This window comes from Limanda limanda, chromosome 14, assembly GCF_963576545.1.
Source record: "Limanda limanda chromosome 14, fLimLim1.1, whole genome shotgun sequence".
In the NCBI taxonomy this organism is placed as follows: domain Eukaryota; kingdom Metazoa; phylum Chordata; class Actinopteri; order Pleuronectiformes; family Pleuronectidae; genus Limanda; species Limanda limanda.
In genome coordinates this window covers 19,864,000-19,879,999 of record NC_083649.1, presented here as the reverse complement: position 1 = coordinate 19,879,999, position 16,000 = coordinate 19,864,000, and the positions used below count along the sequence as shown (strand labels likewise).

The window sequence follows — 16,000 nt, the reverse complement described above, 5'->3', positions numbered from 1 at the left end:
TATAGAGATGCTTGCTTCCAGGATGCATCACCTCACAGACTCCCTTACTATGTGAATCACAGCTAAAGAAGAGGCCCAGGTGGATGCCATTCTGGTCCTAAAGCCTTTTTCATAACTTCGGGGGTATACCCATACTTTCTCACGCACGCATACGCGCGTCTGAGCGTCAGGGGCGCGCGTGCCTCCACGGCAGCTACGCACGATGTGTGGCAAGTGGACGCAGCGCAGGACTCTGAATCCGGTTCCGACGTGCCGACGACACCGATGCCTGTGTAGAGCGATCCCAGGGCTTCTCACCCGAGCGGCACCGAATGGTAGCAGCTGAGCGACGGGTGCGGAGCGAGGGGCGGCCGAACCCGGAGGACTCCCCACGGACCGGACCTGCTCCTCTTGTCTGTCTCCTGACAACCTGCACACCAAACTTTCAGCTCTGCGTCTGACGCGGATGGGGGTTGTTATTGACATTTTTTATTTTAAAATAACAGGCTCCCGACAACGGAGACGCCGTCATGCAGGTGCAAACCGTGGCCTAGAGTGGCTGAAATGACTCGATGGGTGCTGACGCGGATCATCGTGCCGTGCCAACCCCGCATTGTCAGATGCCATTTTACTCTGCGTGATCCCGGCGTCTGGGATTCCTACACACTGGGCCTGCGGTGTCAGTAGAAGTTCGTGTGGCAAACAGAGCTGGTGCAACGAGAGGCGAGGCGGACACTGTGCGTAATTCGTGCTGCTGAGGCTTATGGGTCCTGCGTGCTCGAGCTCCCGGCTCCCACTCGGAGAGGAGGTGCTCTGCTGCGGGGCTCCGGAGCACCGGCTGTCGGCTTCACATCTGGCCCGCCTGCCTAGTGTCATCCGCGGCCTGATCGGACGCTGCTCTCCCTGAACTTGTGTGTGTGTGAACCAGGGGAACCGGGCTGAGATCGCCTCGGATGGTGTCGTGTTAAGGGAGGAGAGGCTGACTATTTGGCCCCGGACTAGATCGGCGATCCACAGGACCCGCTGACTACTCGAGGAATTAAGAAATAAATCCGCTCATCCAGCGCAAAGTATGGATTTTGCGTAGCGAGGTCGCGCATTTTAAAAGGCAACGCTAGGGTGACATTGCAGTCTTCTCGCCACATCGCTTATTTACGTCGTCCGACAAAAAAAAAAAAAGCGTGAAAGTGGAGGATCGTCCGCCGTCGTACGTATCGGCGCAGTGGGATTTCTACGTCTGGTCGGCGTTCATCCCCCCCACCCTTCCCGCGGTGACGGTTATGGGTCGGAAGCGGTGTGTCGGTGCAGATTGTTCCAAGATGGCGGCCGGGTGCTGCGGGGTGAAGAAGCAGAAGCTGTCGGGATCGCCCGGGTCGGGGGGTCCCGGCGGGGTGGGGGCGGGGAGCGGGGCTCCGGGAAACGGACATTGTGGCTCGGAGCTGGGGATTGGCTCCTCCGCGACCGTGGCAGCGGCGGCGAACGTTAGCAGATCCAACGGCCTGGGGGGTGGACCCGGGGGGATCGGTGGTAGTAGTGGTGGTAGCAGCGGCGGCGGCACGAACGCTCTGTCCCCAGCCCCGGCCGGTTACTCTTCATCCGGCCTCTCCCCGAACCTCAGCCCGGGACCCGGCTCGGGAAGCGGAGGCAGAAAGATGGTGGTCTCGGCGGAGATGTGCTGCTTCTGTTTTGACGTGCTCTATTGCCATCTGTACGGATACCAACCTCCGAGAACACCCAGGTTTACAAATGATCCCTAGTGAGTATTCTCTCTTGTCTTTTGTTGTTTTGCTGCATGTCAAAGCTCATTGATAGATCACTCCACTACCGCGACCCCCGGCGCCGCTCACAGCTTCCCACACACATCCCGCTCCGGCTCCACGGGCACAGACTGTCACGTCGAAACGATTTTTCATTTTCTATGAATTTGAAGCGAAAAAGTCGCGATCGGAGGTGAATTTGTTCAAGTTGGAATTTGGGGCCTTGTCGAGGAGACTGCCTGCACTGGCCCGCAGCCAAGCTAGCTTAGCATGCACGCTAAAATGAATGATCGGATCAGATGTTATCGAGCTGGATCATCTATCAATGACTGACGCACACTGTAGTTTATTAACATCCAGTCGGCTCTCGGCATAAAATACATTTTACGATTATCTATCCCTCTCGAACAGCGCTAGCTACCGTTAGCTCCGGCGGTTAGCTCCTAGCTCAAGCCCGCTAACCACCAACAGTTGCAGGGAGAGGGTGGAACGAGCTATTCGAGATAATATCATCATTTAATCGCTTTATCAGCAGCAGCTCTGCTTGTCGTTTTAGATTTTCCCCAAAATGTCAAACAGAAAATATCAAAAGTGAACATTTGTGTCCTTAATCTTTCCAGCTACCCTCAGTGAACTCGGGATTGCCACATAATAGGCTTAGCTGGGTTAGCTACGAGCTACATTAGCGTGGTAGGGGCAGCGCTAATGGGCTTGTATTCATTAATGAAATGGTGAATGTGTGGAAAGTCTAACATCACTGCCGGCTGGAGGTTTCCCTTACAGTTGGCTTTGTGTAACGGGGGCTGATGTGGTTTCGAACAAAGCGAAAACAAACCGAGTGTAGCATCGACCCATAAAGAGAAGGAGGCTCCTGTCCGGCAGCTTTGTGCCCAACTGACAGTATTCAATCAACTTAACAAATACTGTGTTTGACAAACTTAAGACATCTACCGGATGTAGGATCAAATATGTGCGTTGATATTTATCAACTCAAAGGATTAATCTGAATCTGATCAAGTCTGTAACCGCACTCCGGCGCCCTCCACCTAAACCCGTTCACCCCTGGACGTATAGGCGGTGTAATGTGATACCACGTGACTCCAGGCGAATTTACATCGATGTTGAGGCTGGGGGTTGTTTACCGCAGAAGACAGAGCGGACTGTTCCAGTTCATCCACTTCAATCGGGCCAGTTTGGGTAGTTTGGAGCGACTTGTTGACAGGGGCCGGGTTTGAAATAGTTGAAGTAATGGGTGTTTTGTGCTTTTAAATGTGTCATTCGATGCTCATATGATCAGTGAACGTGTAACAGTGTTATCCAATGTCGCTTACATTTCAGATGCATATCATTGTGAACAATCCCTCTCACATAATATGTATACTGTAAACAAAGTCTGTATTCCTCTGCACACAAATTTCTATACAAAGCACAAAAAGTGGCACAAGAAAACCAAGGAAGTACACAATATATAAAATAATATTATATAACACTTTACATTACCATTTCCCCCAAGCCTGTATGTCCTAACCAGTGAGAGTTTGGCCAAACGTCACCATATGTAACCAAGTTCCCGCTCATTGTGAAGAGGATTGCAGACGGCAAATGCTCACCAATGTGAAAAACACCCACAGGTTTGAGAAACCCATACTTGTGGTTGGTGGTGTCCTTGACACGTGCTTCACCTGGGGGCATTGTCAGACCGAATTATCGAAACGTCCAAAACAGCCACAACATTTGAATCAGACACAGCACTCTGCAAACTTGGCCATTAAACTACAGACATAATTATTTTGAAGCAGTTGTTTTTAAGGAGGAACCTTTGCCTCTTGTAAACATGCTCTTTATTTTTATTAAATCATGGAGGTGCTGTTTTACCCATTTCAGTTGTGTAAATAACCCCTGTAGCAGTGTAGCATTAACAGCAAGTTTTCTCTAATCGAGGCCCACATGCGAACAGTTCCGCCTCAATATGATTCTTTTAAAACATTCAAAAAGGTTTCCACACTTAAGAAATGTCCATTCGCTGTGCATGTTGTTATAGGTCTGCCTCTTTGACATGGTGTCTGTTCTGTCCTGTTTTTCAGCCCGCTGTTTGTCACATGGAAAATAGGCAGAGACAAGCGGTTGCGGGGTTGTATAGGTACTTTTTCTGCCATGAATCTGCACTCAGGACTCAGGGAGTACACCCTTACCAGGTAAGCAACAATGTGGAATCAGTTATTTCTTTGTCCAAGCTGTGATAGAGAATCTTTGTTGATAAATAAAGTCACTGTTATAAATTAAAGTGAGCAAGTGACAGGGGTGAAGCCAGCATCTCTCATTAATGTTATTGTCTATTAAAGGTTGAGTGTGTAAGATTTAGCTGAGAGGGATCTATTGACCAAAATTGAATATAAAATAATGGGAAATCATCAACATTTTACAAATGGTTGTTTTCTTTACACTAGAATGAGCCTCAGAAGCAAGTCTTCTCTACAGTGGTCGCCATGTTTTGTACAGTAGCCCAAAATGGACAAACTTAAACATCATTTGAGTTTTTATGACAGCTGAAGTCTCCCACATCTTTGCTGTTTGGAAGGGGAGGGTGAGGTGAGGGGTATTCAGCTGCAACAAGAAACTTCACCAAAAGGTGTCACTATGTTCTACACACTGATCCTTTAAAATAGCATGTAACCCACCTCACTCCTCTAAATAAGGACAGAGGGCATGTTTTTTTAATTGGATAAGCAAAAAATGGCTCATACCCAGAAATATCACTCCCATAAGCATGTCAGATTTTTTTCCATCAAGATCCTCAACAAAATATAAGAGGTTCTCTCTTGACCCATACCAAATCCTTCCACCAAGTTTCTGGGTAACCCATCCAGTAGATTTGATGTAATCTTGCTTACTAACAGTCAGACAAACAGATGCATATGAAAATATAGCGTCCTTGGTGAAGGTAAAAAGTTGAGTCTCACGTGATGTGGAATGTCTTCATTAGTACTTTTGACCTGAGGGCAAACACCTCTGACCTGTCAAATGCACTTAAACACACAGAAACATAGCTCTTAACTGCACACACAGTACACACACTATAAACAGCACTGTGGACAATCATTATAAGTGACTGATGCAACTGAAGTTCATCTATATTAGAGAAAATGTCTCCCCTGATTCTTCATCTCATGTTGTAAAATGAAGTGGAAACTGGATCTAAGTTTTGAACCCTGCACATAATTATCCAACCGTTTTTTCGCCATAATTGAGTCAGCTCCTAACTGAATTTCCTCCTGTAATGGTGTTTTCCTTTGTGCCTTTTCTCTTGTTTGCAGTGCCCTTAAAGACAGCCGCTTCCCCCCTATGACAAGGGATGAGCTGCCTCGCCTCTTCTGCTCAGTGTCTCTTCTCACCAACTTTGAAGACGTCGGTGATTACCTTGACTGGGAGGTTCGACACATGCTTTGCTAAAACAGGCACAGACACAGAATAATATTTGCTTTGAGGATGGTGGTGCTTTACAGCTTTAGTCTCTCCTAATTATACTCAGGCAGCTCTAACACTTTTTTTAAAAAAAGATTTATTTGTCTGCACCAAAATTCTTTGCAACAGCAGCAAACGTAAACGACCAAGAATAATTGTTAAGGGTGTTCCGATCAGGATTTTTGGGGCTGATATGATCGGCTTTCTCTTACCTGCTCTATATCCAAATAAATACTACAGGGCTAAATCTTACTCAGAATTTTTTCAGTAAATATCCATTACTACTGTCGAGTTGTTCCTTTTTTCCCCAATTCAGCACCACATAAACTCCTATATCAGCTGTGTCTGTGTCACGTTTCACCTGCGCTGTCAGCAGCTGCAGGAGTCACGCTGTGCAGGATTTTATGACAACCATATGAGCAGGACACACATTTCAACTCTCTCTGATTGTTTGGAAATCAATCGTAGCGCAGATAGATGACAGAAGAAGAAGAAAAGGCAGTAACACCAGAGAAAGAACAAATGTGCGTCCTGTTCACGCTGCACAGCGTCTTTCCTGCCGGGCTGTGACAGGCTCGCCTCAGGGAGTCCCACACAGCGGACAGCAGTAGAGGAGGTTATACAACCTGATCAGACAGACCACTCGTGATAGAACCCCTATGCTATATGCAAAATAAACACGTACACGTACCTTACACCCCAGTCCGTCCACTCCGCTCTGCATCGGCCAATCGGCCTGCTGCTCCCTCACTGCGAGGGACACCTAGCCACTCAACAAAATCACGACTGTTTGCTGTCCTGGCTCCCAAATGGTGGAACGAGCTCCCCATTGACATCAGGACAGCAGAAAGTCTGCGCAGCTTCCGCCGCAGGCTAAAAACACATCTCTTCCGACTACACCTTGGTTAAGAAGATGATGGTCTAATAACCATCGTTTACTCTGGTAATAAAAAAAAAATAAGCTAAGCTTTTTTAAGCTAATGTACTTAAATGATTCTTGCTGTTCTGGGTTTGTACCCTTATGGTTGAATGCACTCATTGGAAGTCGCTGAGGATAAAAGTGTCAGCTAAAGGAAATGTAATGTACATCACCCTGAAAGGCACACAAACGTTTTTACACGAAAAAATAAATAACTTACAACATACAACCAATTTACAAGAAGGCTCACACCACCGAAGCCCATGATGCAGCCATTGCACTGTTTAATCGATACTGCGCATGTGCAACTCTCAACAGAGATGAGAAGAGAAGCAAGGCACCTCACTGGTTGGCTATTTCCACCATCAGCTTCGGGTGGGGGGGGGGGGGGGGGGAGTAATCATCTAACTACTTAAGTTAGAATACAAAGGTATTCACAGATTCCTTCTCATCTCTGTTGAGTCGCAACTCATGGGCGACAGCTGTTGGTTGTGCCTCACCAGATCGGCATTTGTAGAGAACGCCGATCAAACTAATTAGTGTGAATATCAGCCGATCAATCGGAGCACCCTTAATGTTTGTGTATTATGTTATCTGAATAATAGCGCTCAAATAAATCAATAATCTACTCTAGCAAGTAGCTTTTTGTGAACCACAATTCATTGATTGGGTGCTTTGCTGGTGCTTACACATTGATATATCTAAATAATTCTATACAACACTAACCAATCGGGGGAATTTTCAATAACGTTGAGTGTGGTTGTAAAAATATAGCAGTGCTCCGTTTTGCCTGAAGTGCTTGTTCATTTTTTACAGCTTTGACTTTATGGAGCAATTTATGTGATTAAACGTATTCTTTCATTGTTGTTTCTCTCTTGATGTTTAGGTGGGCGTTCATGGTATTAGGATAGAATTTTTCAATGAAAAAGGATCAAAGCGCACCGCCACTTACCTACCAGAGGTTGCAAAGGAGCAAGGTGAGATCTTTTTGTGGACCCTGAGATCCAGCCTAATCTGTGATGTTTAATACAAATTTACAAATCGAACTAAATCTGGATATTGTGTAAAACTGTTCTTTTTCATCAAGGTTGGGACCACATTCAAACCATAGATTCCTTACTACGAAAGGGAGGTTATAAAGCTCCCATCACAAATGACTTCAGGAAGACCATTAAGTTAACCAGGTAAGCTTACACATGTTGTTTTAAAGAGTATCTCCTGCATATGTTGGGGAAAAGTTGTTTGAAGGTTTGGCTCCAGCGGGAGCTGCAGGGAAGCTGATAAATTCACAATCTTTGACCCAACTTTGCATTGTGGGCAATCTCGGAGCAACGGGCAATATTTTGGGGCTTCCGGTGTAGACGGGAGATATCTGCACACCTGTTAACAGTTACTGTTTTCATCTGCACAAAACACAAACTGATCCTTTTTGTGGGTGTTTTAGTTCCAGGCGATGTTTTGGCTAATCTAAATCAACACCTATCATAAATAATAACCAAATAATAAATATAAATAAGCAGATAACTGATGTATTTCGCTCTCCACACGGACTGTTTGCCTGTGGGAAACCAAAGCCTGCTCAAATATGATTGGTAACACAAGAAATTGAAACTAGAAGGCTTCCTTGTCCCAAAATCGTGTTCCTCACCTACAGATTCTGCACATTCACAGACAGGTTATGATTAAATTATGATAAAAACAATCTCAGGTTTTGCTGCAGCAATTCTTTTCCTCATATTTCCAAGTGTCCACAGCGGAACTGATAATTTGCAATGCTGAATCAGTAGAGCAAGTTTTCAAATAGAAAAAATATGTAATATCTTAAGGTCAACCAAAAGAAGGGAAAAGCAGTTTAACAGGAACTATGATGAAGGCAAATCAAAAATATCATGAAGCTGGTACATTGTCAATATAGAGGCTGTTGTGTTTATTTCCCATCAGTCAAACGTTAAACGAAAGGTTTTCTCCTGCTCCTTGCGCTGGTTCCAAAATGTAGTATGGCCTTGTAAACTGATTGTGAAGAATCCCAGTAGGTGCAGCTTTGTGTCTTGGCTCCTTGTGCGTTTTTCCAGTCTTGCCGTTACCGATTCATCTTTTCTCCTCCCAAGGTACCGTAGCGAGAAGTTGACAATGGGTTATGCAGAGTACATCGCCCACCGTCAGCACCATCACTACCAGAATGGCATTGGGCACCCTCTACCACCGTACAACCATTATTCCTGACAGCGAGCCGCATGACCAATCATTGGACCTCTCCGCGGACCTTTTCCCAGGAGAGCCTGCCCCCTCCTGGTCTAGCTATTTCTACTACTGTACCATTTTATGATGATAGTTTCCGTTGCCATGCTGGCCGTCTCCCAGACGTTGACATGGCAACGGGTGGCAACGAAGCATCATTTGATTCTGGCAAGAAATTCACTTTCTTTCTTTCTTTCTTTGCCTGTGGTTAAGTTTTTGCAGCATATGTATCCTTATAACTATAACCCCCTTTACTCATACGTTTGAAAATTAACAACTAATAGATTTTATTAATCTTTTCAGCAAACCTAATCAGCTGTGGATGGAAGGAAGTCTCTTAGTAGATTAGTCTAACACTTATATTGTTTAGGCTTTGCTACAGTTCTACATTAACTAAAAAATCTTTAGTTCTCCCATTTTCTTTCTTAATATCCTGACACGTATTACCATGTAGCAAGGCAACTGCAGTTCTCAAAGGCTGTGTCATCTCTGTCCTGATTCCTCTCAAAAAAAAAAGATTGACTGTGGAGGTTATTTGAGCCTTGTAAACTCTTAGTGTTGTAGTTGGAACTATCTATTGGGAACTGTGTACTCCAAAGTATAAATAGTAGGATAGTAATGCCCTTTGACTGGCCAGTGCTGGCTGTGTTTCTTGTGCGAGCTGTGTGTATCTCGGTGTGTGGATATGGACGTTGATCTGCCACGAGAACAAACGAAAATTAGAAATTTGATTTTTAAAAACTCCCGACCGTTTTTCTTTTGGAAAACCTTTCCCCTTGAGTGTTTGTCGTGTTTTTTGTGGTGGAACCTGTAAACTTGAGACGACGTTCCCTCTTTTTCAAATTACAGTAATCGCGGAGGAAGCCATTTGTCTGAGGATAATCACGTCCTTGCTGGTGATTTGTTATGTAAAATGGGCTACAAGTGGGGTCTGCTCTCCCGGCAGTGGAGAGGGGCGACCAGGTGTAATTACATGTCCCTAAAAGAAGAAAAAAAAAAGACAATGCATGAACGATGCTTCAGTTAAAATTGACCGTCTGTTGGTGTCTGAGTTTACTGGCAGGGAGTCACTTTAACAGGGACATGCTATATCTACTTAAAGCCATATTCTCTTTTTATTCCACACTTTGTAAGAGTAGTCTGTTGTTTGGCTTGATGTATTTGCATTCTGTGCCACTGAAACTGGTAACTATTCCACCTCCGAATGCAAACGTAGACCAACCAGCCTCAGGCAAGGCCGCATCACGAAAGACACACGTCGAAATCAGCGGTTTCAGTCATTTGTCAGGTGTCGTGTATAGTGCCCGTGTCGTCATGGAAACACTGTCTTGCCTTTTCAGACTATAGCTAACCATTGTCACTCGTCCATGAAGTACGCTGTATTAAAAATTGTCATCTTTTGAATGAAGACACTTGACGCACAAAAGGAAGTGAGCTAATTAACATGTTTGTGTCATTGAGTAGTGCATGTCATTGTGGAGCTGCCACGACGCAGCCAGTCTTAGTTGTTGAAATCGCACTACCACCGTTCTCCGATTTGTCCGCCGTTCAGCAGGGTCCCTTTGATCTGTGTGTCCACGGCACAGGACATATTTTGATTTGTGGTGTGTTTAGTCAGCTGTTGGGCAGTCGATTCGAGCAAACACGGTTGAATTAGTCAGAGTTGAATCTCTGCACGGGGCCTGGCGGCTTACAGTTGAGGTCTACGAATAAAAAAACAAAAAACAGCCAGGGCTTTGTATAAAGGACTTAAGAAGCCATTTCCCATCCAAATATCACTCGTTGTGAGTCGGCATCCACACACACACACACATGGCTAGTTTGGATTTACTTTTAAAGAATGTTACAGTTAAGGGTCAACGCGCGATCTGCTTGTTTTTAGTTTTGCGAACTGGAATTTTTGAGAGGTTCTTGTCACTTGACCAACATCTTTCTGCGTAACAGCCTTTACTAACTGACAGGTTCATTTTCTTTTATGCAAAAATGTCAAGGGCTTTTGGCACTCCATCCACAGTAACCCGAAATGACCCAGTATTGAGTTGTGTTGCCTTAAATTAATGAGATAAGTGATGGACCAGGAGATGACTCTGGCCTGTGGCTCTGTCCCAGCTCCATCTTCACATTGTAGAGAAGGAAAGAGATAATGTTATTTGAATGCTGTCAATACTTCCTCATACACACACATGGGGGCTCGTGTACGCCTGCCCTGTTAGCTCACATGGTAGCTAGCTACTGGTCCTCGATTTCACTTGAAGCTCCACAGAGAAACACATTCTCTGTCTGATAGCTTGGTGTTGTTACCCTCATCGTTTCACACTTCCAGACAAATGTATGTTTTTTTTAAATACACTACACAAAGACATTTCAGAGAAAAACAGTCAGGCATTCATCTCCTGGTCCATTAAATACAGCACAACCGGAATTTTTCTGCTGCAAAACCAAATTGACCATGCTCTTTTACATATATGTCTTTGTATACACATGCAATGTGTTCAGTTGCATGTATGTCTGAGTATGAGACCTATGGTTTTATCCATGATATGCTTGATCTATGGCTTAGACACTCTTATTAACCATTAAGAGATTTAAAAGACAAATATGGTGCTATCAGACCTCATATTGGGGTGGTCACAGCTCGTGACTGGTCATGCGGACTCATTGATCATATCATACTTAAAAAGATGCTTCATGTAGGATTTTCTCTTTGGCGCATCGCTGTGAATTGAGTCGCGACGGTCACCGTTAAGAAAAGGCCCCAAGAATCTGCTTTTATTAATTGCAGTATGGGATCAACTTCCTGTGAGGGGGAAAAACGGATTCTCTTAAACAAAGAGTAAAGAGGGAAAAGTCCTAGCGGCAATGTGTCATAGGGGCTCTTGAATGTACTGTTAATGGTCGTCATGGCGATTTTTACAGTGGTGTATTAAGAGAAAATCCTCCATGTGTGACCTTTACTATCCTTGATATATGCAGATCTGTTCAACAGGTGTTTTGTTTTTTTCATTATTATTATTTTTTTTTTCAACCAGTGCAAGTCAACACCCCTGCAGGTTTGAAAGGACAAGAAGTCAACACGTTAACCCTACCCCCCCGTTTACTCCCTACACTGTGGCCCAACCTCACGGCCTAGTTTGTCGAGGTGCGATGTGTGTGTGTCGTTCAGTAGACAGTGGCGGTAATAGATTGTGTGCGTTGCCTCTCCTGGAAGATCGGGTGCTGCTTCTTAACGAGCACATCCTTTCGTTTTCCTTCTAGCTGCTGAAAGGGCGAGGTTTGCTGAGAACCTCGTTGGAAGGCGAGCATCTCACTTGATGCGACACAGAGTAAATGTTTTACGTAGAACACGCAGAACATAGTCCTGGTTCTGTACTGATTTAACTGTTTTAAAAAAGCATTGATACCTCATGAGACATTATGGAACGACGTTTCGTAGTTTGTTGTAGCAGACCGTGTTTTGGTTCCATACCGGGGTCAGAGTTCAGCCTCAGCATTCCTTGTGTGGTCATTCTCATGTGTCGTGGAATGCTCAAGCTCGTGTTACCTTCGTATGTTTGACTGAACCAAAGATGCCAGCGGCCATGCCCAAATGCTGCTCTTCAGGCCTGGCTTCCTGTCCTTCCAAAAAATACCCCTGCATTTGACAAAATGTTTTATGTCTTTTTTCATTTTATTTTTTTGTTGCAATTTCTCAACTGTCTTGACTTATGAAGCAACCTAATTTTTCAATGAATTGACATCTCTGAAACCTATACGGCATCAAAGATGGTTAAAATTGGTTGCCAATTGTTGTTACTTATTTTGTTTATTATTATTGTTATCATTATTATTATTATTGCTCTAATTTACAAAATGAAAATCCCATGGTGTGCCTCCTAGCTTTATGGGTTTATAAGTGTTTATTTTTTCCCTAAAGACCAGCAGTTATACTTTGTATAAAAGATGGATTTTTCCTTATTTTTTATGCCATTAAAGATGAAATAGCCTGTTTTCTTTACTCTGGACCCAGTAGCTGCACTGGTATAAAATCGCACTGGTAGATTAATTAAAAAAAGAAAAAAGTCTAAATGAATCAATAATAATAATGATAATGACAAATGAAATAAGATCTACAATAAACATGTGTTTGAGACTTTTATTAAAAAAAACATTTTAAAAAATGCACATAAAAACGAAAATGACTGTTTTTGTACATCGAATTACTTCTTTTCAAAAGACTTTTGGATCTAGTTTCAAAATTATTTTAGTGGTTTTCTATGTTCTGAATTTTAGAGACACTGACTTCGATGACGTGTCACTGTACAAAATGATTTTCTTCAGTTGCAGTGGCCTGATGGGCTGGGAGGGTTGCCTGGTGTAACTCCTCATACCAACTTTTATTTCTTTTCCTTTTCGATTTTGGGATCTTTTTTTCTCCTGCTTTAGTAACTTGAAAAATGTTGATGGGAAACTATGAACTGGGAACTTCAAATCCATCCCCCTGTAGAGCTAGACCCTTCCTCTCTTCCTCTTGAATTTGCTGTTAGTGTGACGAGACTTGAAACGGGCATTTATTAAAGATAGTTTGACTCTAAATGGAAAAAAAAAGATAAAAATAAACAAACGCACACAAAAAAAACAAAAGCAAAAAAATAAAGCAAAAAAAAATTGCAAAAGAAAAGTGGGGAGGGTTGAAAGAATATATATAGATGGGTTATCTGAGTATGTAAGCAATGGATGTGAAGGTAGTAGTTTTAAACATTGTTATTACCTTTTAAATCATTTATTCAATAAAAGAGAAAAAATCTACTGAAAAGAGAACATGTGTCGTGGCATTTTCTTTCAGCACAAACACACTGATACAGCATTTCCCAACAGTTCAAGTTTTAGTTCCTTGAAGATCCAGACTTAAAACACGTTCAGATAGATACAATCTACACATCCCTCAATTGAAGTGGTCTGCTGTCTTATTTTCTGAAATTAGTTAATCTTTCACGCTCACTTTTCTTCAAGTAGTCCTGAGTATCTCCTTAAGCTGAAGGCCCCAGACTAAAGGTGTCAAACATGATGTGATCTTTGCAGTCAGTGAGACACAATTCGTCATTTCATTTTGAAGACAATATTCCTGTTTTTATCAAGTCTTCAGTACAAGTGGAATATGTTATAGTTGATATTTAGCCTATGTTCAATGAAGTCCAGCCTTAGCACCTTATCCGCCTTCAACTGACTTTCCACCATGTGTTTTTCTATTTGTGTGTTTTGCATTTGCAGCTCTGTCATCAATATGGAAATCTGATATCCACATTTCTATTACCAGTTGTATAGCTGCTTCATGGGAGCTTTGGGAAGACCAGAAATTCATTTCACATTTGGTTTCATTTTAGCTTCCTCATTTCAATTGTAATTTCCTGTATCACTTGCACAACTGTATCATCCAGTGATAGATGCTTTTCTTAAAGTGTAAACCTCAATAGGCAGCTGAGCGGGAGTTCTATCAACAGTTCTATTGAGTCACATTATCAACTAGAATTACCGCCCTGTGGTTTAATGCTGCTTCGCCAACCAGTGCAGTTAGTCTACATATAATCTCTGTCCAGACTCGTGAGGTCGCTGTGACAGTTGACCACTGAAATCTAATCATTTATCTTTTGAGTCCAAGTGAAAACTGGTCAAAATAAAATAAAAAATCAATGAAGACAGACATGATATTTCATGTTCAAGAGACCAAATATGTTTTGTGAGGCCACTGTGACCTTGACCACCCAAAACTAATCAGCTAAGCCACGAGTCTCAGAACATTTGTGCCAATCTTGAAAGGATTCTCTTCAGGCGTTCTTGAGAACGACAAAACAGCGCCCAACAACCGGTGACTGTACAAACTGGAAGCTGTGCCTGTTCTCCTGGCACCATCTTATGAAGTGCATTAATGTATCAGTGCTTTGTGTGTAATAACTCCAGGCATCACATTTCTATATGAAGTTTGGATAATGCAGGGATCATGCTGCGGCTCAGGGCGAAATGATTTTCTGGCTGCAGTAAAGATGCTGTTCAGTGCTCAGCTCAGAATCAAGCCATAAGATATTCTTTAAACTGAACAATGGAGCTCTTCATGTCAAGTTGCCCTTCAGGACAACTCGACTAACTGCTGATGATCATGCGATACGGCTGAATCGTCTATGACCGGTACTAACCGAATCTTGTGATGAGATCGTTTTCGTTTGATTTGAAAATCGTATCATGGCTTCATTTTACTTTTACTTTACTGTAGTGCAAAGATAACACCTCAGACCCAAGAATGTCAAAACCGCCATCCTGTCACTCATCCATAGATTGTGTGGAATTACAGTTAGATGGCAATTCATAATGCATAATAGTGGAAAAACATGGAAACACCAATGCACAGTATTAAAAGTTCCCAATAGGACTGTAACATCATCACATTTAAAGGCCTGACTAATCTTCTCACTTAGTGGTATTAGGATGAGCAGGTTCTGACAGATGTTTCTCCACAACCAGCAAATATTTGATCCATATCATCTATTCACTTGGTCAAAAATGCCCTGTTTTCTTTTTATATCGGACCAGCTGTGCATGTCCCCCATAATAATACCTTTAATAAGTGTGACTGTGTTGTAGTCTAATTCTATCAATGACAGTAGTGACATTACCAACTTTTTTATTCGATAAACTATCGATCCATTTTCTATTATATATTTATTTGTAGTGTTTTGTACTTTGTATTTTGTTTGTTCTACTAATGTGTGTATGTGTTTATTAAATATTTCCTTCTTAATGTACTTGTACTTGATGTACTTGTACTATTGTGTTGAAAACGAGTTGATACATCTCAAGGGCTTATTACTGATAAAGTATTTCTCTATAAAGAGTATCTCCCACCAGCTAACTATAGAAGTTGTGAATTAAACATTTGTTTGTGCTGCCCAAAGCATCATAAACTTGCACGACAACATCCTTCTTCTGTGAATCATCTGTCAAATACTGTTTACGATTCCTACAGTTGTAGCATCTATTGCCAATCTGCTGTACTGGGATGTGTTGTATCAACTTAAATGGTTATTCTGTGAAATATTGATAGTGGTAATCTCTGCCCGTCCTAGTCTTGTCTTTAATGCAGTTTTAAGATTCATAAATAAATCTCGATGCATGTGGAAATGGCACGGTCATATCCATGTACGTGTAGAATTATTTATAAATCTAAATGTACGTGGAAGGGACGGTACATACATACATTTAGATTCATAAATAATTCTATATGTACGAGGATTTGTCAGTACCATCATTTCCACATGCATCGAGATTTATTGATCTAAACACATGATTTATAAATTCATCTATATATAATACACTAAATGGAACTAGAAGGGCCCTCAGTAGAGCACGGCCATTGCCACCACATTTAAATCCACTAGAAGCAGATTATTATTTGGATCTGCACCAAATTGCACACGTTCCTAAATATCAGTCCCCTAAACATAGCTGACTTATTACACATGGTGACCGTGGAGCTGTGACTGTAACGAGGAGCAGGAGTCTCACATGCCTGCTCCTTCTGTCAGTATCCACACCAAAACCAATCAGCACCCAGTCCGGAGAAGTCTGGGCAGGTGTATCTTAAAATACCTTGCTACTTGTTACATGATATTCGGGG

General features: G+C 42.7%; 1 protein-coding gene across 1 annotated transcript; it reads left to right on the top strand.

Moving 5' to 3' along the window:
- Window positions 1-212: 212 nt before the first annotated feature.
- On the top strand, window positions 213-13,152 carry ammecr1 (AMMECR nuclear protein 1). Its single transcript, XM_061085574.1, has 6 exons — window positions 213-1,735; window positions 3,821-3,931; window positions 5,051-5,165; window positions 7,004-7,094; window positions 7,205-7,301; window positions 8,226-13,152. Exons 1-6 carry the CDS (start codon window positions 1,260-1,262, stop codon window positions 8,338-8,340), a joined length of 1,005 nt encoding a protein of 334 aa, XP_060941557.1. The 5' UTR covers window positions 213-1,259; the 3' UTR covers window positions 8,341-13,152.
- The last annotated feature ends 2,848 nt before the right edge of the window (window positions 13,153-16,000 follow it).

Excerpts from the sequence above, each read along its gene's own strand:
- ammecr1 (XM_061085574.1), top strand. The coding sequence starts at position 1,260 with ATGGGTCGGAAGCGGTGTGTCGGTGCAGATTGTTCCAAGATGGCGGCC. Across the intron at positions 7,095-7,204 it reads AGAGGTTGCAAAGGAGCAAG|GTTGGGACCACATTCAAACC; the intron begins GTGAGATCTTTT and ends TTTTTCATCAAG. Across the intron at positions 7,302-8,225 it reads AAGACCATTAAGTTAACCAG|GTACCGTAGCGAGAAGTTGA; the intron begins GTAAGCTTACAC and ends TCTCCTCCCAAG.